We start from the raw sequence: 17716 nt of genomic DNA on the forward strand, positions 1-17716 counted from the left end.
GGGCGCTCTGGAGAGCCCCCAGTTACACTACCGCAGGGGCGCCGCATACTGGCCCTTTGCTCGGTTTAGTCAACGAATACCGTGTGCCACCATGTCAATGTAATAGGGTGCGCCTTAAAAGTGGGGGTAATAGTGCCAGAGCGCCAAATCGCATCATACCGGGGCGCCAGCTGACGCATCGCACTCTTTAAAACGGAAGTGTGCGCCATAGCGATCAAGTCAAGAGAACACCCGGCGAGCCAGATAGCACATACTATCCTCTCTCTCTCTCTCTCTCTCTCTCTCTCTCTCTCTCTCTCTCTCTCTCTCTCTCTCTCTCTCTATATATATATATATATATATATATATATATATATATATATATATATAGTAGGAGTAGGCCTGTAAATCAAACCCCAAAACAATGTTTTTTCCAAAAATTAAATATTTTAATATTTGATGGACCTGCCAAAGACAATGACAATCAAATAGACAGAGAGCAGATCAAATTCTTACATTTATTCACACAGATTATTGGCTGATCAACATTCAACCGTTCCCACTGTTGTGCGGACATTAGAGGCTGTTTGTTGTGGGAACATTAGAGGCTGTTTGTTGTGGGAACATTAGAGGCTGTTGTGGGAACATTAGAGGCTGTTGTGGGAACATTAGAGGCTGTTTGTTGTGGGAACATTAGAGGCTGTTGTGGGAACATTAGCGGCTGTTTATTGAGGGAACATTAGAGGCTGTTTGTTGTGGGAACATTAGAGGCTGTTTGTTGTGGGAACATTAGAGGCTGTTGTGGGAACATTAGCGGCTGTTTATTGAGGGAACATTAGAGGCTGTTTGTTGTGGGAACATTAGAGGCTGTTGTGGGAACATTAGAGGCTGTTGTGGGGACATTAGAGGCTGTTTGTTGTGGGAACATTAGAGGCTGTTGTGGGAACATTAGAGGCTGTTTGTTGAGGGAACATTAGAGGCTGTTGTGGGAACATTAGAGGCTGTTTGTTGTGGGAACATTAGTGGCTGTTTATTGAGGGAACATTAGAGGCTGTTGTGGGAACATTAGAGGCTGTTTATTGAGGGAACATTAGAGGCTGTTGTGGGAACATTAGCGGCTGTTTATTGAGGGAACATTAGAGGCTGTTTGTTGAGGGAACATTAGAGGCTGTTTGTTGTGGGAACATCAGAGGCTGTTGTGGGAACATTAGAGGCTGTTTGTTGTGGGAACATTAGAGGCTGTTTGTTGTGGGAACATTAGAGGCTGTTTGTTGTGGGAACATTAGAGGCTGTTTATTGAGGGAACATTAGAGGCTGTTGTGGGAACATTAGAGGCTGTTTGTTGTGGGAACATTAGAGGCTGTTGTGGGAACATTAGAGGCTGTTGTGGGAACATTAGAGGCTGTTTATTGAGGGAACATTAGAGGCTGTTTGTAGTGGGAACATTAGAGGCTGTTTAATGAGGGAACATTAGAGGCTGTTGTGGGAACATTAGAGGCTGTTTGTAGTGGGAACATTAGAGGCTGTTGTGGGAACATTAGAGGCTGTTTGTTGTGGGAACATTAGAGGCTGTTTATTGAGGGAACATTAGAGGCTGTTTGTTGTGGGAACATTAGCGGCTGTTGTGGGAACATTAGAGGCTGTTTATTGAGGGAACATTAGAGGCTGTTTGTTGTGGGAACATTAGAGGCTGTTTGTTGTGGGAACATTAGAGGCTGTTTGTTGTGGGAACATTAGAGGCTGTTTGTTGTGGGAACATTAGAGGCTGTTTTGTTGTGGGAACATTAGAGGCTGTTGTGGGAACATTAGAGGCTGTTTGTTGTGGGAACATTAGAGGCTGTTGTGGGAACATTAGAGGCTGTTTGTTGTGGGAACATTAGAGGCTGTTTGTTGTGGGAACATTAGAGGCTGTTTGTTGTGGGAACATTAGAGGCTGTTGTGGGAACATTAGAGGCTGTTTGTCGTGGGAATGTCCATTCTATCATGACTCATACAAACACAAACAATCCACAAGGACAAATCCACTGAAACAACAAATTCAAGCAATCTACAATGTCCTATCTCTACTTGAGGTAGGACAAATCAAGTCCTATCTCTACTTGAGGTAGGACAAATCATGTCCTATCTCTACTTGAGGTAGGACAAATCATGTCTAATCTCTACTTGAGGTAGGACAAATCATGTCCTATCTCTACTTGAGGTAGGACAAATCATGAATCAGAAAATTTGAAGGTATGCAGCTGATCTTTCCGTGGCTGAATGGGGGGTGTGGCGTGTCTGATCACATGTCTCCCGTAGTCTGTGTTGAGGAGACCAGCTTCACGTAGGCGCTGCTCCAGTCTGATTCTGTGGTCTGATGTAATCTGTTCAACATTCACTTACACTTACATTAGCTGTAACGTACACTTACATTAGCTGTAACGTACACTTACATTAGTTGTAACATCTTAACTGCAGGCCTAGCACTATTTAGATTAACACAGTCTTGAATGTACACTTAGTAAAAACCAGAAAATGTTGTACATGGCACTAATTAGAGTGATCTAATGTTGAATGTAGCACTAGAGTGAGCTAATGTTGAATGTAGCACTAGAGTGAGCTAATGTTGAATGTAGCACTAATTAGAGTGATATAGAATGTAGCACTAATTAGAGTGATGTAGAATGTATCACTAATTAAAGTGATGTAGAATGTAGCACTAATTAGAGTGATGTGATGTAGAATGTAGCACTAATTAGAGTGATGTAGAATGTAGCACTAATTAGAGTGATGTAGAATGTAGTACTAATTAGAGTGATGTAGAAGGTAGCACTAATTAGAGTGGTGAAGAATGTAGCACTAATTAGAGTGATGTAGAATGTAGCACTAATTAGAGTGATGTAGAATGTAGCACTAATTAGAGTGATGTAGAATGTAGCACTAATTAGAGTGATATAGAATGTAGCACTAATTAGAGTGATGTTGAATGTAGCAGTAATTAGAGTGATGTAGAATGTAGCAGTAATTAGAGTGATGTAGAAAGCAGCACTAATTAGAGTGATGTAGAATGTAGCAGTAATTAGAGAGATGTTGAATGTAGCACTAATTAGAGTGATGTATAATGCAGCACTAATTAGAGTGATGTGATGTAGAATGTAGCACTAATTAGAGTGATGTGATGTAGAATGTAGCACTAATTAGAGTGATGTAGAATGTAGCACTAATTAGAGTGATGTAGAATGTAGCACTAATTAGAGTGAGTGACCTAATGAGACTGACCTGCTTAGACGTGTAGCTGTTGATTTTAAAGAGGGGCTCCAGCATGGGAACATCCTCCTGCTCTTCTGGCCGCAGTCTCGACTCCCATGCCTAGAACCAGACCACAGGGTGTTAGTGCATGGGGACACAGCATGGGGACACATCATGGGGACACACACATCATGGGGACACACACAACATGGGGACACACACAGCATGGGGACACACACAGCATGGGGACACACACAGCATGGGGACACACACAGCATGGGGACACACACAGCATGGGGACACACACAGCATGGGGACACAGCATGGGGACACACACAGCATGGGGACACACACAGCATGGGGCACACACAGCATGGGGACACAGCATGGGGACACAGCATGGGGACACACACAGCATGGGGACACACACAGCATGGGGACACAGCATGGGGACACAGCATGGGGACACACACAGCATGGGGACACAGCATGGGGACACAGCATGGGGACACACACATCATGGGGACACATCATGGGGACACACACAGCATGGGGACACACACAGCATGGGGACACACACAGCATGGGGACACACACATCATGGGGACACATCATGGGGACACACACAGCATGGGGACACACACAGCATGGGGACACACACAGCATGGGGACACACACAGCATGAGGACACACACAGCATGGGGACACACACAGCATGGGGACACAGCATGGGGACACAACATGGGGACACACACAGCATGGGGACACACACAGCATGGGGACACACACAGCATGGGGACACACACAGCATGGGGACACACACAGCATGGGGACACACACAGCATGGGGACACACACAGCATGGGGACACACACAGCATGGGGACACACACAGCATGGGGACACACACAGCATGGGGACACACACAGCATGGGGACACACACAGCATGGGGACACACGCAGCATGGGGACACACACAGCATGGGGACACACACAGCATGGGGACACACACAGCAGCATGGGGACACAGCATGGGGACACACACAGCATGGGACACACACAGCATGGGACACAGCATGGGGACACACACAGCATGGGGACACACACAGCATGGGGACACACACAGCATGGGGACACACACAGCATGGGGACACACACAGCATGGGGACACAGCATGGGGACACACACAGCATGGGGACACACACAGCATGGGGACACACACAGCATGGGGACACAGCATGGGGACACACACAGCATGGGGACACACACAGCATGGGGACACACACAGCATGGGGACACACACAGCATGGGGACACAGCATGGGGACACACACAGCATGGGGACACACACAGCATGGGGACACACACAGCATGGGGACACACACATCATGGGGACACACACAGCATGGGGACACAGCATGGGGACACACACAGCATGGGGACACACACAGCATGGGGACACACACATCATGGGGACACACACAGCATGGGGACACACACAGCATGGGGACACACACAGCATGGGGACACAGCATGGGGACACAGCATGGGGACACACACAGCATGGGGACACACACAGCATGGGGACACACACAGCATGGGGACACACACAGCATGGGGACACACACATCATGGGGACACACACAGCATGGGGACACACACAGCATGGGGACACACACAGCATGGGGACACACACAGCATGGGGACACAGCATGGGGACACAGCATGGGGACACACACAGCATGGGGACACACAGCATGGGGACACACACAGCATGGGGACACACACAGCATGGGGACACAGCATGGGGACACAGCATGGGGACACAGCATGGGGACACACACAGCATGGGGACACAGCATGGGGACACAGCATGGGGACACACACAGCATGGGGACACATCATGGGGACACAGCATGGGGACACACACAGCATGGGGACACACACAGCATGGGACACAGCATGGGGACACACACAGCATGGGGACACACACAGCATGGGGACTCAGCATGGGGACACACACAGCATGGGGACACACACAGCATGGGACACAGCATGGGGACACACACAGCATGGGGACACACACAGCATGGGGACACACACAGCATGGAGACACACACAGCATGGGGACACACACAGCATGGGGACACACACAGCATGGGGACACACACAGCATGGGGACACACACAGCATGGGGACACACACAGCATGGGGACACACACAGCTTGGGGAAACACACAGCATGGGGACACACACAGCATGGGGACACACACAGCATGGGGACACACACAGCATGGGGACACACACAGCATGGGGACACATCATGGGGACACACACAGCATGGGGACACACACAGCATGGGGACACACACAGCATGGGGACACACACAGCATGGGGACACACACAGCATGGGACACAGCATGGGGACACACACAGCATGGGGACACACACAGCATGGGGACACACACAGCATGGGGACACAGCATGGGGACACACACAGCATGGGGACACACACAGCATGGGGACACACACAGCATGGGGACACACACAGCATGGGGACACACACAGCATGGGGACACACACAGCATGGGGACACAGCATGGGGACACACACAGCATGGGGACACACACAGCATGGGGCACACACAGCATGGGGACACAGCATGGGGACACAGCATGGGGACACACACAGCATGGGGACACACACAGCATGGGGACACAGCATGGGGACACAGCATGGGGACACACACAGCATGGGGACACAGCATGGGGACACAGCATGGGGACACACACATCATGGGGACACATCATGGGGACACACACAGCATGGGGACACACACAGCATGGGGACACACACAGCATGGGGACACACACATCATGGGGACACATCATGGGGACACACACAGCATGGGGACACACACAGCATGGGGACACACACAGCATGGGGACACACACAGCATGAGGACACACACAGCATGGGGACACACACAGCATGGGGACACAGCATGGGGACACAACATGGGGACACACACAGCATGGGGACACACACAGCATGGGGACACACACAGCATGGGGACACACACAGCATGGGGACACACACAGCATGGGGACACACACAGCATGGGGACACACACAGCATGGGGACACACACAGCATGGGGACACACACAGCATGGGGACACACACAGCATGGGGACACACACAGCATGGGGACACACACAGCATGGGGACACACGCAGCATGGGGACACACACAGCATGGGGACACACACAGCATGGGGACACACACAGCAGCATGGGGACACAGCATGGGGACACACACAGCATGGGACACACACAGCATGGGACACAGCATGGGGACACACACAGCATGGGGACACACACAGCATGGGGACACACACAGCATGGGGACACACACAGCATGGGGACACACACAGCATGGGGACACAGCATGGGGACACACACAGCATGGGGACACACACAGCATGGGGACACACACAGCATGGGGACACAGCATGGGGACACACACAGCATGGGGACACACACAGCATGGGGACACACACAGCATGGGGACACACACAGCATGGGGACACAGCATGGGGACACACACAGCATGGGGACACACACAGCATGGGGACACACACAGCATGGGGACACACACATCATGGGGACACACACAGCATGGGGACACAGCATGGGGACACACACAGCATGGGGACACACACAGCATGGGGACACACACATCATGGGGACACACACAGCATGGGGACACACACAGCATGGGGACACACACAGCATGGGGACACAGCATGGGGACACAGCATGGGGACACACACAGCATGGGGACACACACAGCATGGGGACACACACAGCATGGGGACACACACAGCATGGGGACACACACATCATGGGGACACACACAGCATGGGGACACACACAGCATGGGGACACACACAGCATGGGGACACACACAGCATGGGGACACAGCATGGGGACACAGCATGGGGACACACACAGCATGGGGACACACAGCATGGGGACACACACAGCATGGGGACACACACAGCATGGGGACACAGCATGGGGACACAGCATGGGGACACAGCATGGGGACACACACAGCATGGGGACACAGCATGGGGACACAGCATGGGGACACACACAGCATGGGGACACATCATGGGGACACAGCATGGGGACACACACAGCATGGGGACACACACAGCATGGGACACAGCATGGGGACACACACAGCATGGGGACACACACAGCATGGGGACTCAGCATGGGGACACACACAGCATGGGGACACACACAGCATGGGACACAGCATGGGGACACACACAGCATGGGGACACACACAGCATGGGGACACACACAGCATGGAGACACACACAGCATGGGGACACACACAGCATGGGGACACACACAGCATGGGGACACACACAGCATGGGGACACACACAGCATGGGGACACACACAGCATGGGGACACACACAGCTTGGGGAAACACACAGCATGGGGACACACACAGCATGGGGACACACACAGCATGGGGACACACACAGCATGGGGACACACACAGCATGGGGACACATCATGGGGACACACACAGCATGGGGACACACACAGCATGGGGACACACACAGCATGGGGACACACACAGCATGGGGACACACACAGCATGGGACACAGCATGGGGACACACACAGCATGGGGACACACACAGCATGGGGACACACACAGCATGGGGACACAGCATGGGGACACACACAGCATGGGGACACACACAGCATGGGGACACACACAGCATGGGGACACACACAGCATGGGGACACACACAGCATGAGGACACACACAGCATGGGGACACACACAGCATGGGGACACACACAGCATGGGGACACACACAGCATGGGGACACACACAGCATGGGACACACACAGCATGGGTACACACACAGCATGGGTACACACACAGCATGGGGACACAGCATGGGGACACACACAGCATGGGGACACACACAGCATGGGGACACAGCATGGGGACACACACAGCATGGGGACACACACAGCATGGGGACACAGCATGGGGACACACACAGCATGGGGACACACACAGCATGGGGACACACACAGCATGGGGACACACACAGCATGGGGACACACACAGCATGGGGACACAGCATGGGGACACACACAGCATGGGGACACACACAGCATGGGGACACACACAGCATGGGGACACACACAGCATGGGGACACAGCATGGGGACACACACAGCATGGGGACACACACAGCATGGGGACACAGCATGGGGACACACACAGCATGGGGACACACACAGCATGGGGACACACACAGCATGGGGACACACACAGCATGGGGACACACACAGCATGGGGACACACACAGCATGGGGACACACACAGCATGGGGACACAGCATGGGGACACAGCATGGGGACACACACAGCATGGGGACACAGCATGGGGACACACACAGCATGGGGACACACACAGCATGGGTACACACACAGCATGGGGACACACACAGCATGGGGACACACACAGCATGGGGACACACACAGCATGGGGACACACACAGCATGGGGACACAGCATGAGGACACACACAGCATGGGGACACACACAGCATGGGGACACACACAGCATGGGGACACACACAGCATGGGGACACAGCATGGGGACACACACAGCATGGGGACACACACAGCATGGGGACACAGCATGGGGACACAGCATGGGGACACACACAGCATGGGGACACACACAGCAAGGGGACACACACAGCATGGGGACACACACAGCATGGGGACACACACAGCATGGGGACACACACAGCATGGGGACACAGCATGGGGACACACACAGCATGGGGACACACACAGCATGGGGACACAGCATGGGGACACACACAGCATGGGGACACAGCATGGGGACACACACAGCATGGGGACACACACAGCATGGGGACACACACAGCATGGGGACACACACAGCATGGGGACACACACAGCATGGGGACACACACAGCATGGGGACACAGCATGGGGACACACACAGCATGGGGACACACACAGCATGGGGACACACACAGCATGGGGACACAGCATGGGGACACACACAGCATGGGGACACACACAGCATGGGGACACAGCATGGGGACACACACAGCATGGGGACACACACAGCATGGGGACACAGCATGGGGACACAGCATGGGGACACACAACATGGGGACACACACAGCATGGGGACACACACAGCATGGGGACACACACAGCATGGGGACACACACAGCATGGGGACACACACAGCATGGGGACACACACAGCATGGGGACACACACAGCATGGGGACACACATCATGGGGACACACACAGCATGGGGACACACACAGCATGGGGACACACACAGCATGGGGACACACACAGCAAGGGGACACACACAGCATGGGGACACACACAGCATGGGGACACACACAGCATGGGGACACACACAGCATGGGGACACACACAGCATGGGGACACACACAACATGGGGACACACACAGCATGGGGACACAGCATGGGGACACAGCATGGGGACACACACAGCATGGGGACACACACAGCATGGGGACACACACAGCATGGGGACACACACAGCATGGAGACACACACAGCTTGGGGACACACACAGCATGGGGACACAGCATGGGGACACACACAGCATGGGGACACACACAACATGGGGACACACACAACATGGGGACACACACAGCATGGGGACACAGCATGGGGACACACACAGCATGGGGACATAGCATGGGGACACACACAGCATGGGGACACACACAGCTTGGGGACACACACAGCATGGGGACACAGCATGGGGACACACACAGTATGGGGACACACACAGCATGGGGACACACACAGCATGGGGACACACACAACATGGGGACACACACAGCATGGGGACACAGCATGGGGACACACACAGCATGGGGACACACACAGCATGGGGACACACACAACATGGGGACACAGCATGGGGACACACACAGCATGGGGACACACACAGCATGGGGACACACACAGCATGGGGACACAGCATGGGGACACAGCATGGGGACACACACAGCATGGGGACACACAGCATGGGGACACAGCATGGGGACACAGCATGGGGACACAGCATGGGGACACACACAGCATGGGGACACACACAGCATGGGGACACACACAGCATGGGGACACACACAGCATGGGGACACACACAGCATGGGGACACACACAGCATGGGGACACAGCATGGGGACACACACAGCATGGGGACACACACAGCATGGGGACACACACAGCATGGGGACACACACAGCATGGGGACACAGCATGGGGACACACACAGCATGGGGACACACACAGCATGGGGACACAGCATGGGGACACAGCATGGGGACACAGCATGGGGACACACACAGCATGGGGACACACACAGCATGGGGACACACACAGCATGGGGACACACACAGCATGGGGACACAGCATGGGGACACACACAGCATGGGGACACACACAGCATGGGGGGACACACACAGCATGGGGACACACACAGCATGGGGACACACACAGCATGGGGACACACACAGCATGGGGACACACACAGCATGGGGACACACACAGCATGGGGACACAGCATGGGGACACACACAGCATGGGGACACACACAGCATGGGGACACAGCATGGGGACACACACAGCATGGGGACACAGCATGGGGACACAGCATGGGGACACAGCATGGGGACACACACAGCATGGGGACACAGCATGGGGACACACACAGCATGGGGACACAGCATGGGGACACACACAGCATGGGGACACACACAGCATGGGGACACACACAGCATGGGGACACACACAGCATGGGGACACACACAGCATGGGGACACACACAGCATGGGGACACACACAGCATGGGGACACACACAGCATGGGGACACAGCATGGGGACACACACAGCATGGGGACACACACAGCATGGGGACACAGCATGGGGACACACACAGCATGGGGACACAGCATGGGGACACAGCATGGGGACACAGCATGGGGACACACACAGCATGGGGACACACACAGCATGGGGACACACACAGCATGGGGAAACACACAGCATGGGGACACAGCATGGGGACACACACAGCATGGGGACACACACAGCATGGGGACACACACAGCATGGGGACACACACAGCATGGGGACACACACAGCATGGGGACACACACAGCATGGGGACACACACAGCATGGGGACACACACAGCATGGGGACACACACAGCATGGGGACACAGCATGGGGACACAGCATGGGGACACAGCATGGGGACACACACAGCATGGGGACACACACAGCATGGGGACACACACAGCATGGGGACACACACAGCATGGGGACACACACAGCATGGGGACACACACAGCATGGGGACACACACAGCATGGGGACACACACAGCATGGGGACACACACAGCATGGGGACACACACAGCATGGGGACACACACAGCATGGGGACACACACAGCATGGGGACACACACAGCATGGGGACACACACAGCATGGGGACACACACAGCATGGGGACACACACAGCATGGGGACACAGCATGGGGACACACACAGCATGGGGACACACACAGCATGGGGACACACACAGCATGGGGACACACACAGCATGGGGACACACACAGCATGGGGACACAGCATGGGGACACACACAGCATGGGGACACACACAGCATGGGGACACACACAGCATGGGTACACAGCATGGGGACACACACAGCATGGGGACACACACAGCATGGGGACACAGCATGGGGACACACACAGCATGGGGACACACACAGCATGGGGACACACACAGCATGGGGACACACACAGCATGGGGACACACACAGCATGGGGACACACACAGCATGGGGACACACACAGCATGGGGACACACACAGCATGGGGACACAGCTTGGGGACACACACAGCATGGGGACACACACAGCATGGGGACACACACAACATGGGGACACACACAGCATGGGGACACACACAGCATGGGGACACACACAGCATGGGGACACACACAGCATGGGGACACAGCATGGGGACACAGCATGGGGACACACACAGCATGGGGACACACACAGCATGGGGACACACACAGCATGGGGACACACACAGCATGGGGACACACACAGCATGGGGACACACACAGCATGGGGACACACACAGCATGGGGACACACACAGCATGGGGACACACACAACATGGGGACACACACAGCATGGGGACACAGCATGGGGACACACACAGCATGGGGACACACACAGCATGGGGACACACACAGCATGGGGACACAGCATGGGGACACACACAGCATGGGGACACACACAACATGGGGACACACACAGCATGGGGACACAGCATGGGGACACACACAGCATGGGGACACACACAGCATGGGGACACAGCATGGGGACACACACAGCATGGGGACACACACAGCATGGGGACACACACAGCATGGGGACACACACAGCATGGGGACACACAGCATGGGGACACACACAGCATGGGGACACACACAGCATGGGGACACACACAGCATGGGGACACACACAGCATGGGGACACACACAGCATGGGGACACACACAGCATGGGGACACACACAGCATGGGGACACACACAGCATGGGGACACACACAGCATGGGGACACACACAGCATGGGGACACACACAGCATGGGGACACAGCATGGGGACACACACAGCATGGGGACACACACAGCATGGGGACACAGCATGGGGACACACACAGCATGGGGACACAGCATGGGGACACAGCATGGGGACACACACAGCATGGGGACACACACAGCATGGGGACACACACAGCATGGGGACACACACAGCATGGGGACACAGCATGGGGACACACACAGCATGGGGACACACACAGCATGGGGACACACACAGCATGGGGACACACACAGCATGGGGACACACACAGCATGGGGACACACACAGCATGGGGACACACACAGCATGGGGACACACACAGCATGGGGACACACACAGCATGGGGACACACACAGCATGGGGACACACACAGCATGGGGACACACACAGCATGGGGACACACACAGCATGGGGACACACACAGCATGGGGACACACACAGCATGGGGACACAGCATGGGGACACAGCATGGGGACACACACAGCATGGGGACACACACAGCATGGGGACACACACAGCATGGGGACACAGCATGGGGACACACACAGCATGGGGACACAGCATGGGGACACACACAGCATGGGGACACACACAGCATGGGGACACACACAGCATGGGGACACACACAGCATGGGGACACACACAGCATGGGGACACACACAGCATGGGGACACAGCATGGGGACACACACAGCATGGGGACACACACAGCATGGGGACACACACAGCATGGGGACACACACAGCATGGGGACACACACAGCATGGGGACACACACAGCATGGGGACACACACAGCATGGGGACACACACAGCATGGGGACACAGCATGGGGACACACACAGCATGGGGACACACACAGCATGGGGACACACACAGCATGGGGACACACACAGCATGGGGACACACACAGCATGGGGACACAGCATGGGGACACACACAGCATGGGGACACACACAGCATGGGGACACACACAGCATGGGTACACAGCATGGGGACACACACAGCATGGGGACACACACAGCATGGGGACACAGCATGGGGACACACACAGCATGGGGACACACACAGCATGGGGACACACACAGCATGGGGACACACACAGCATGGGGACACACACAGCATGGGGACACACACAGCATGGGGACACACACAGCATGGGGACACACACAGCATGGGGACACAGCTTGGGGACACACACAGCATGGGGACACACACAGCATGGGGACACACACAACATGGGGACACACACAGCATGGGGACACACACAGCATGGGGACACACACAGCATGGGGGGACACACAGCATGGGGACACAGCATGGGGACACAGCATGGGGACACACACAGCATGGGGACACACACAGCATGGGGACACACACAGCATGGGGACACACACAGCATGGGGACACACACAGCATGGGGACACACACAGCATGGGGACACACACAGCATGGGGACACACACAGCATGGGGACACACACAACATGGGGACACACACAGCATGGGGACACAGCATGGGGACACACACAGCATGGGGACACACACAGCATGGGGACACACACAGCATGGGGACACAGCATGGGGACACACACAGCATGGGGACACACACAGCATGGGGACACACACAGCATGGGGACACACACAGCATGGGGACACAGCATGGGGACACAGCATGGGGACACACACAACATGGGGACACACACAGCATGGGGACACACACAGCATGGGGACACACACAGCATGGGGACACACACAGCATGGGGACACACACAGCATGGGGACACACACAGCATGGGGACACACAGCATGGGGACACACACAGCATGGGGACACACACAGCATGGGGACACACACAGCATGGGGACACACACAGCATGGGGACACACACAGCATGGGGACACAGACACAGCATGGGGACACACACAGCATGGGGACACACAGCATGGGGACACACACAGCATGGGGACACACACAGCATGGGGACACACACAGCATGGGGACACACACAGCATGGGGACACACACAGCATGGGGACACAGCATGGGGACACAGCATGGGGACACAGCATGGGGACACACACAGCATGGGGACACACACAGCATGGGGACACACACAACATGGGGACACACACAGCATGGGGACACACACAGCATGGGGACACACACAGCATGGGGACACAGCATGGGGACACACACAGCATGGGGACACACACATCATGGGGACACAGCATGGGGACACACACATCATGGGGACACACACAGCATGGGGACACAGCATGGGGACACAGCATGGGGACACACACAGCATGGGGACACACACAGCATGGGGACACACACAGCATGGGGACACAGCATGGGGACACACAACATGGGGACACACACAGCATGGGGACACAGCATGGGGACACACACAGCATGGGGACACACACAGCATGGGGACACACACAGCATGGGGACACACACAGCATGGGGACACAGCATGGGGACACACACATCATGGGGACACACACATCATGGGGACACACACAGCATGGGGACACACACAGCATGGGGACATACACAGCATGGGGACACACACAGCATGGGGACACACACAGCATGGGGACACACACAGCATGGGGACACACACAGCATGGGGACACACACAGCATGGGGACACACACAGCATGGGGACACACACAGCATGGGGACACAGCATGGGGACACACACAGCATGGGGACACACACAGCATGGGGACACACACAGCATGGGGACACAGCATGGGGACACAGCATGGGGACACAGCATGGGGACACACACAGCATGGGGACACAGCATGGGGACACAGCATGGGGACACAGCATGGGGACACACACAGCATGGGGACACAGCATGGGGACACACACAGCATGGGGACACACACAACATGGGGACACACACAGCATGGGGACACAGCATGGGGACACACACAGCATGGGGACACACACAGCATGGGGACACACACAGCATGGGGACACACACAGCATGGGGACACACACAACATGGGGACACAGCATGGGGACACAGCATGGGGACACACACAGCATGGGGACACACACAGCATGGGGACACACACAGCATGGGGACACACACAGCATGGGGACACACACAGCATGGGGACACACACAGCATGGGGACACAGCATGGGGACACACACAGCATGGGGACACACACAGCATGGGGACACAGCATGGGGACACAGCATGGGGACACAGCATGGGGACACAGCATGGGGACACAGCATGGGGACACAGCATGGGGACACAGCATGGGGACACAGCATGGGGACACACACAGCATGGGGACACACACAGCATGGGGACACACACAGCATGGGGACACACACAGCATGGGGACACACACAGCATGGGGACACACACAGCATGGGGCACACACAGCATGGGGACACACACAGCATGGGGACACAGCATGGGGACACACACAGCATGGGGACACACACAGCATGGGGACACACACAGCATGGGGACACACACAGCATGGGGACACACACAGCATGGGGACACACACAGCATGGGGACACACACAGCATGGGGACACACACAGCATGGGGACACAGCATGGGGACACACACAGCATGGGGACACACACAGCATGGGGACACACACAGCATGGGGACACAGCATGGGGACACAGCATGGGGACACACACAGCATGGGGACACAGCATGGGGACACAGCATGGGGACACACACAGCATGGGGACACACACAGCATGGGGACACACACATCATGGGGACACACACAGCATGGGGACACACACAGCATGGGGACACAGCATGGGGACACACACAGCATGGGACACTGCAGATTTACTTAGAGAACAGTTTTTATCTGCTGTTGATATGTATATGACCTTTGCTAGATGTTGAGAGAGAACTGACCTTAGATGTTGAGAGAGAACTGACCTTAGATGTTGAGAGAGAACTGACCTTAGATGTTAAGAGAGAACTGACCTTAGATGTTGAGAGAGAACTGACCTTAGATGTTGAGAGAGAACTGACCTTAGATGTTGAGAGAGAACTGACCTTAGATGTTGAGAGAGAACTGACCTTAGATGTTGAGAGAGAACTGACCTTTGTTCCTTGAGTTGTCCTAAGCGGGTCACTGTCAGCTATGACACGCACCTGGGGTGAAAGTACACAAGATGTTAGGGATAACATTTGACCCTGTGGTATAAAGTGGGGTGGAAGTACACAAGATGTTAGGGATAACCTTTGACCCTGTGGTATAAAGTGGGGTGGAAGTACACAAGATGATAGGGATAACCTTTGACCCTGTGGTATAAAGTGGGGTGGAAGTACACAAGATGTTAGGGATAACCTTTGACCCTGTGGTATAAAGTGGGGTGGAAGTACACAAGATGTTAGGGATAACCTTTGACCCTGTGGTATAAAGTGGGGTGGAAGTACACAAGATGTTAGGGATAACCTTTGACCCTGTGGTATAAAGTGGGGTGGAAGTACACAAGATGTTAGGGGTAACCTTTGACCCTGTGGTATAAAGTGGGGTGGAAGTACACAAGATGTTAGGGGTAACCTTTGACCCTGTGGTATAAAGTGGGGTGGAAGTACACAAGATGTTAGGGATAACCTTTGACCCTGTGGTATAAAGTGGGGTGGAAGTACACAAGATGATAGGGATAACCTTTGACCCTGTGGTATAAAGTGGGGTGGAAG

General features: G+C 54.9%; 1 protein-coding gene across 10 annotated transcripts in view; it reads right to left on the minus strand.

The window, feature by feature from the left end:
* Nucleotides 1–412: 412 nt before the first annotated feature.
* LOC131956747 (coiled-coil domain-containing protein 148) overlaps nucleotides 413–17716 on the minus strand; it is a 55627-nt gene continuing 38323 nt past the window's right edge. For all 10 annotated transcript variants that reach the window (XM_059321328.1, XM_059321389.1, XM_059321363.1 and 7 more), the window contains 3 exons: nucleotides 17114–17164; nucleotides 3238–3327; nucleotides 413–2342 (listed from right to left, as the gene is read on the minus strand). In XM_059321328.1, coding sequence (XP_059177311.1) covers nucleotides 2190–2342; nucleotides 3238–3327; nucleotides 17114–17164 — 294 coding nt within the window. In that variant the 3' untranslated portion in view covers nucleotides 413–2189. The remainder of the gene's footprint in view (nucleotides 2343–3237; nucleotides 3328–17113; nucleotides 17165–17716) is intronic.

Source organism: Physella acuta, unplaced genomic scaffold (assembly GCF_028476545.2).
Source record: "Physella acuta isolate Inbredline_101_S28 unplaced genomic scaffold, ASM2847654v3 ptg000079l, whole genome shotgun sequence".
NCBI lineage: Eukaryota > Metazoa > Mollusca > Gastropoda > Physidae > Physella > Physella acuta.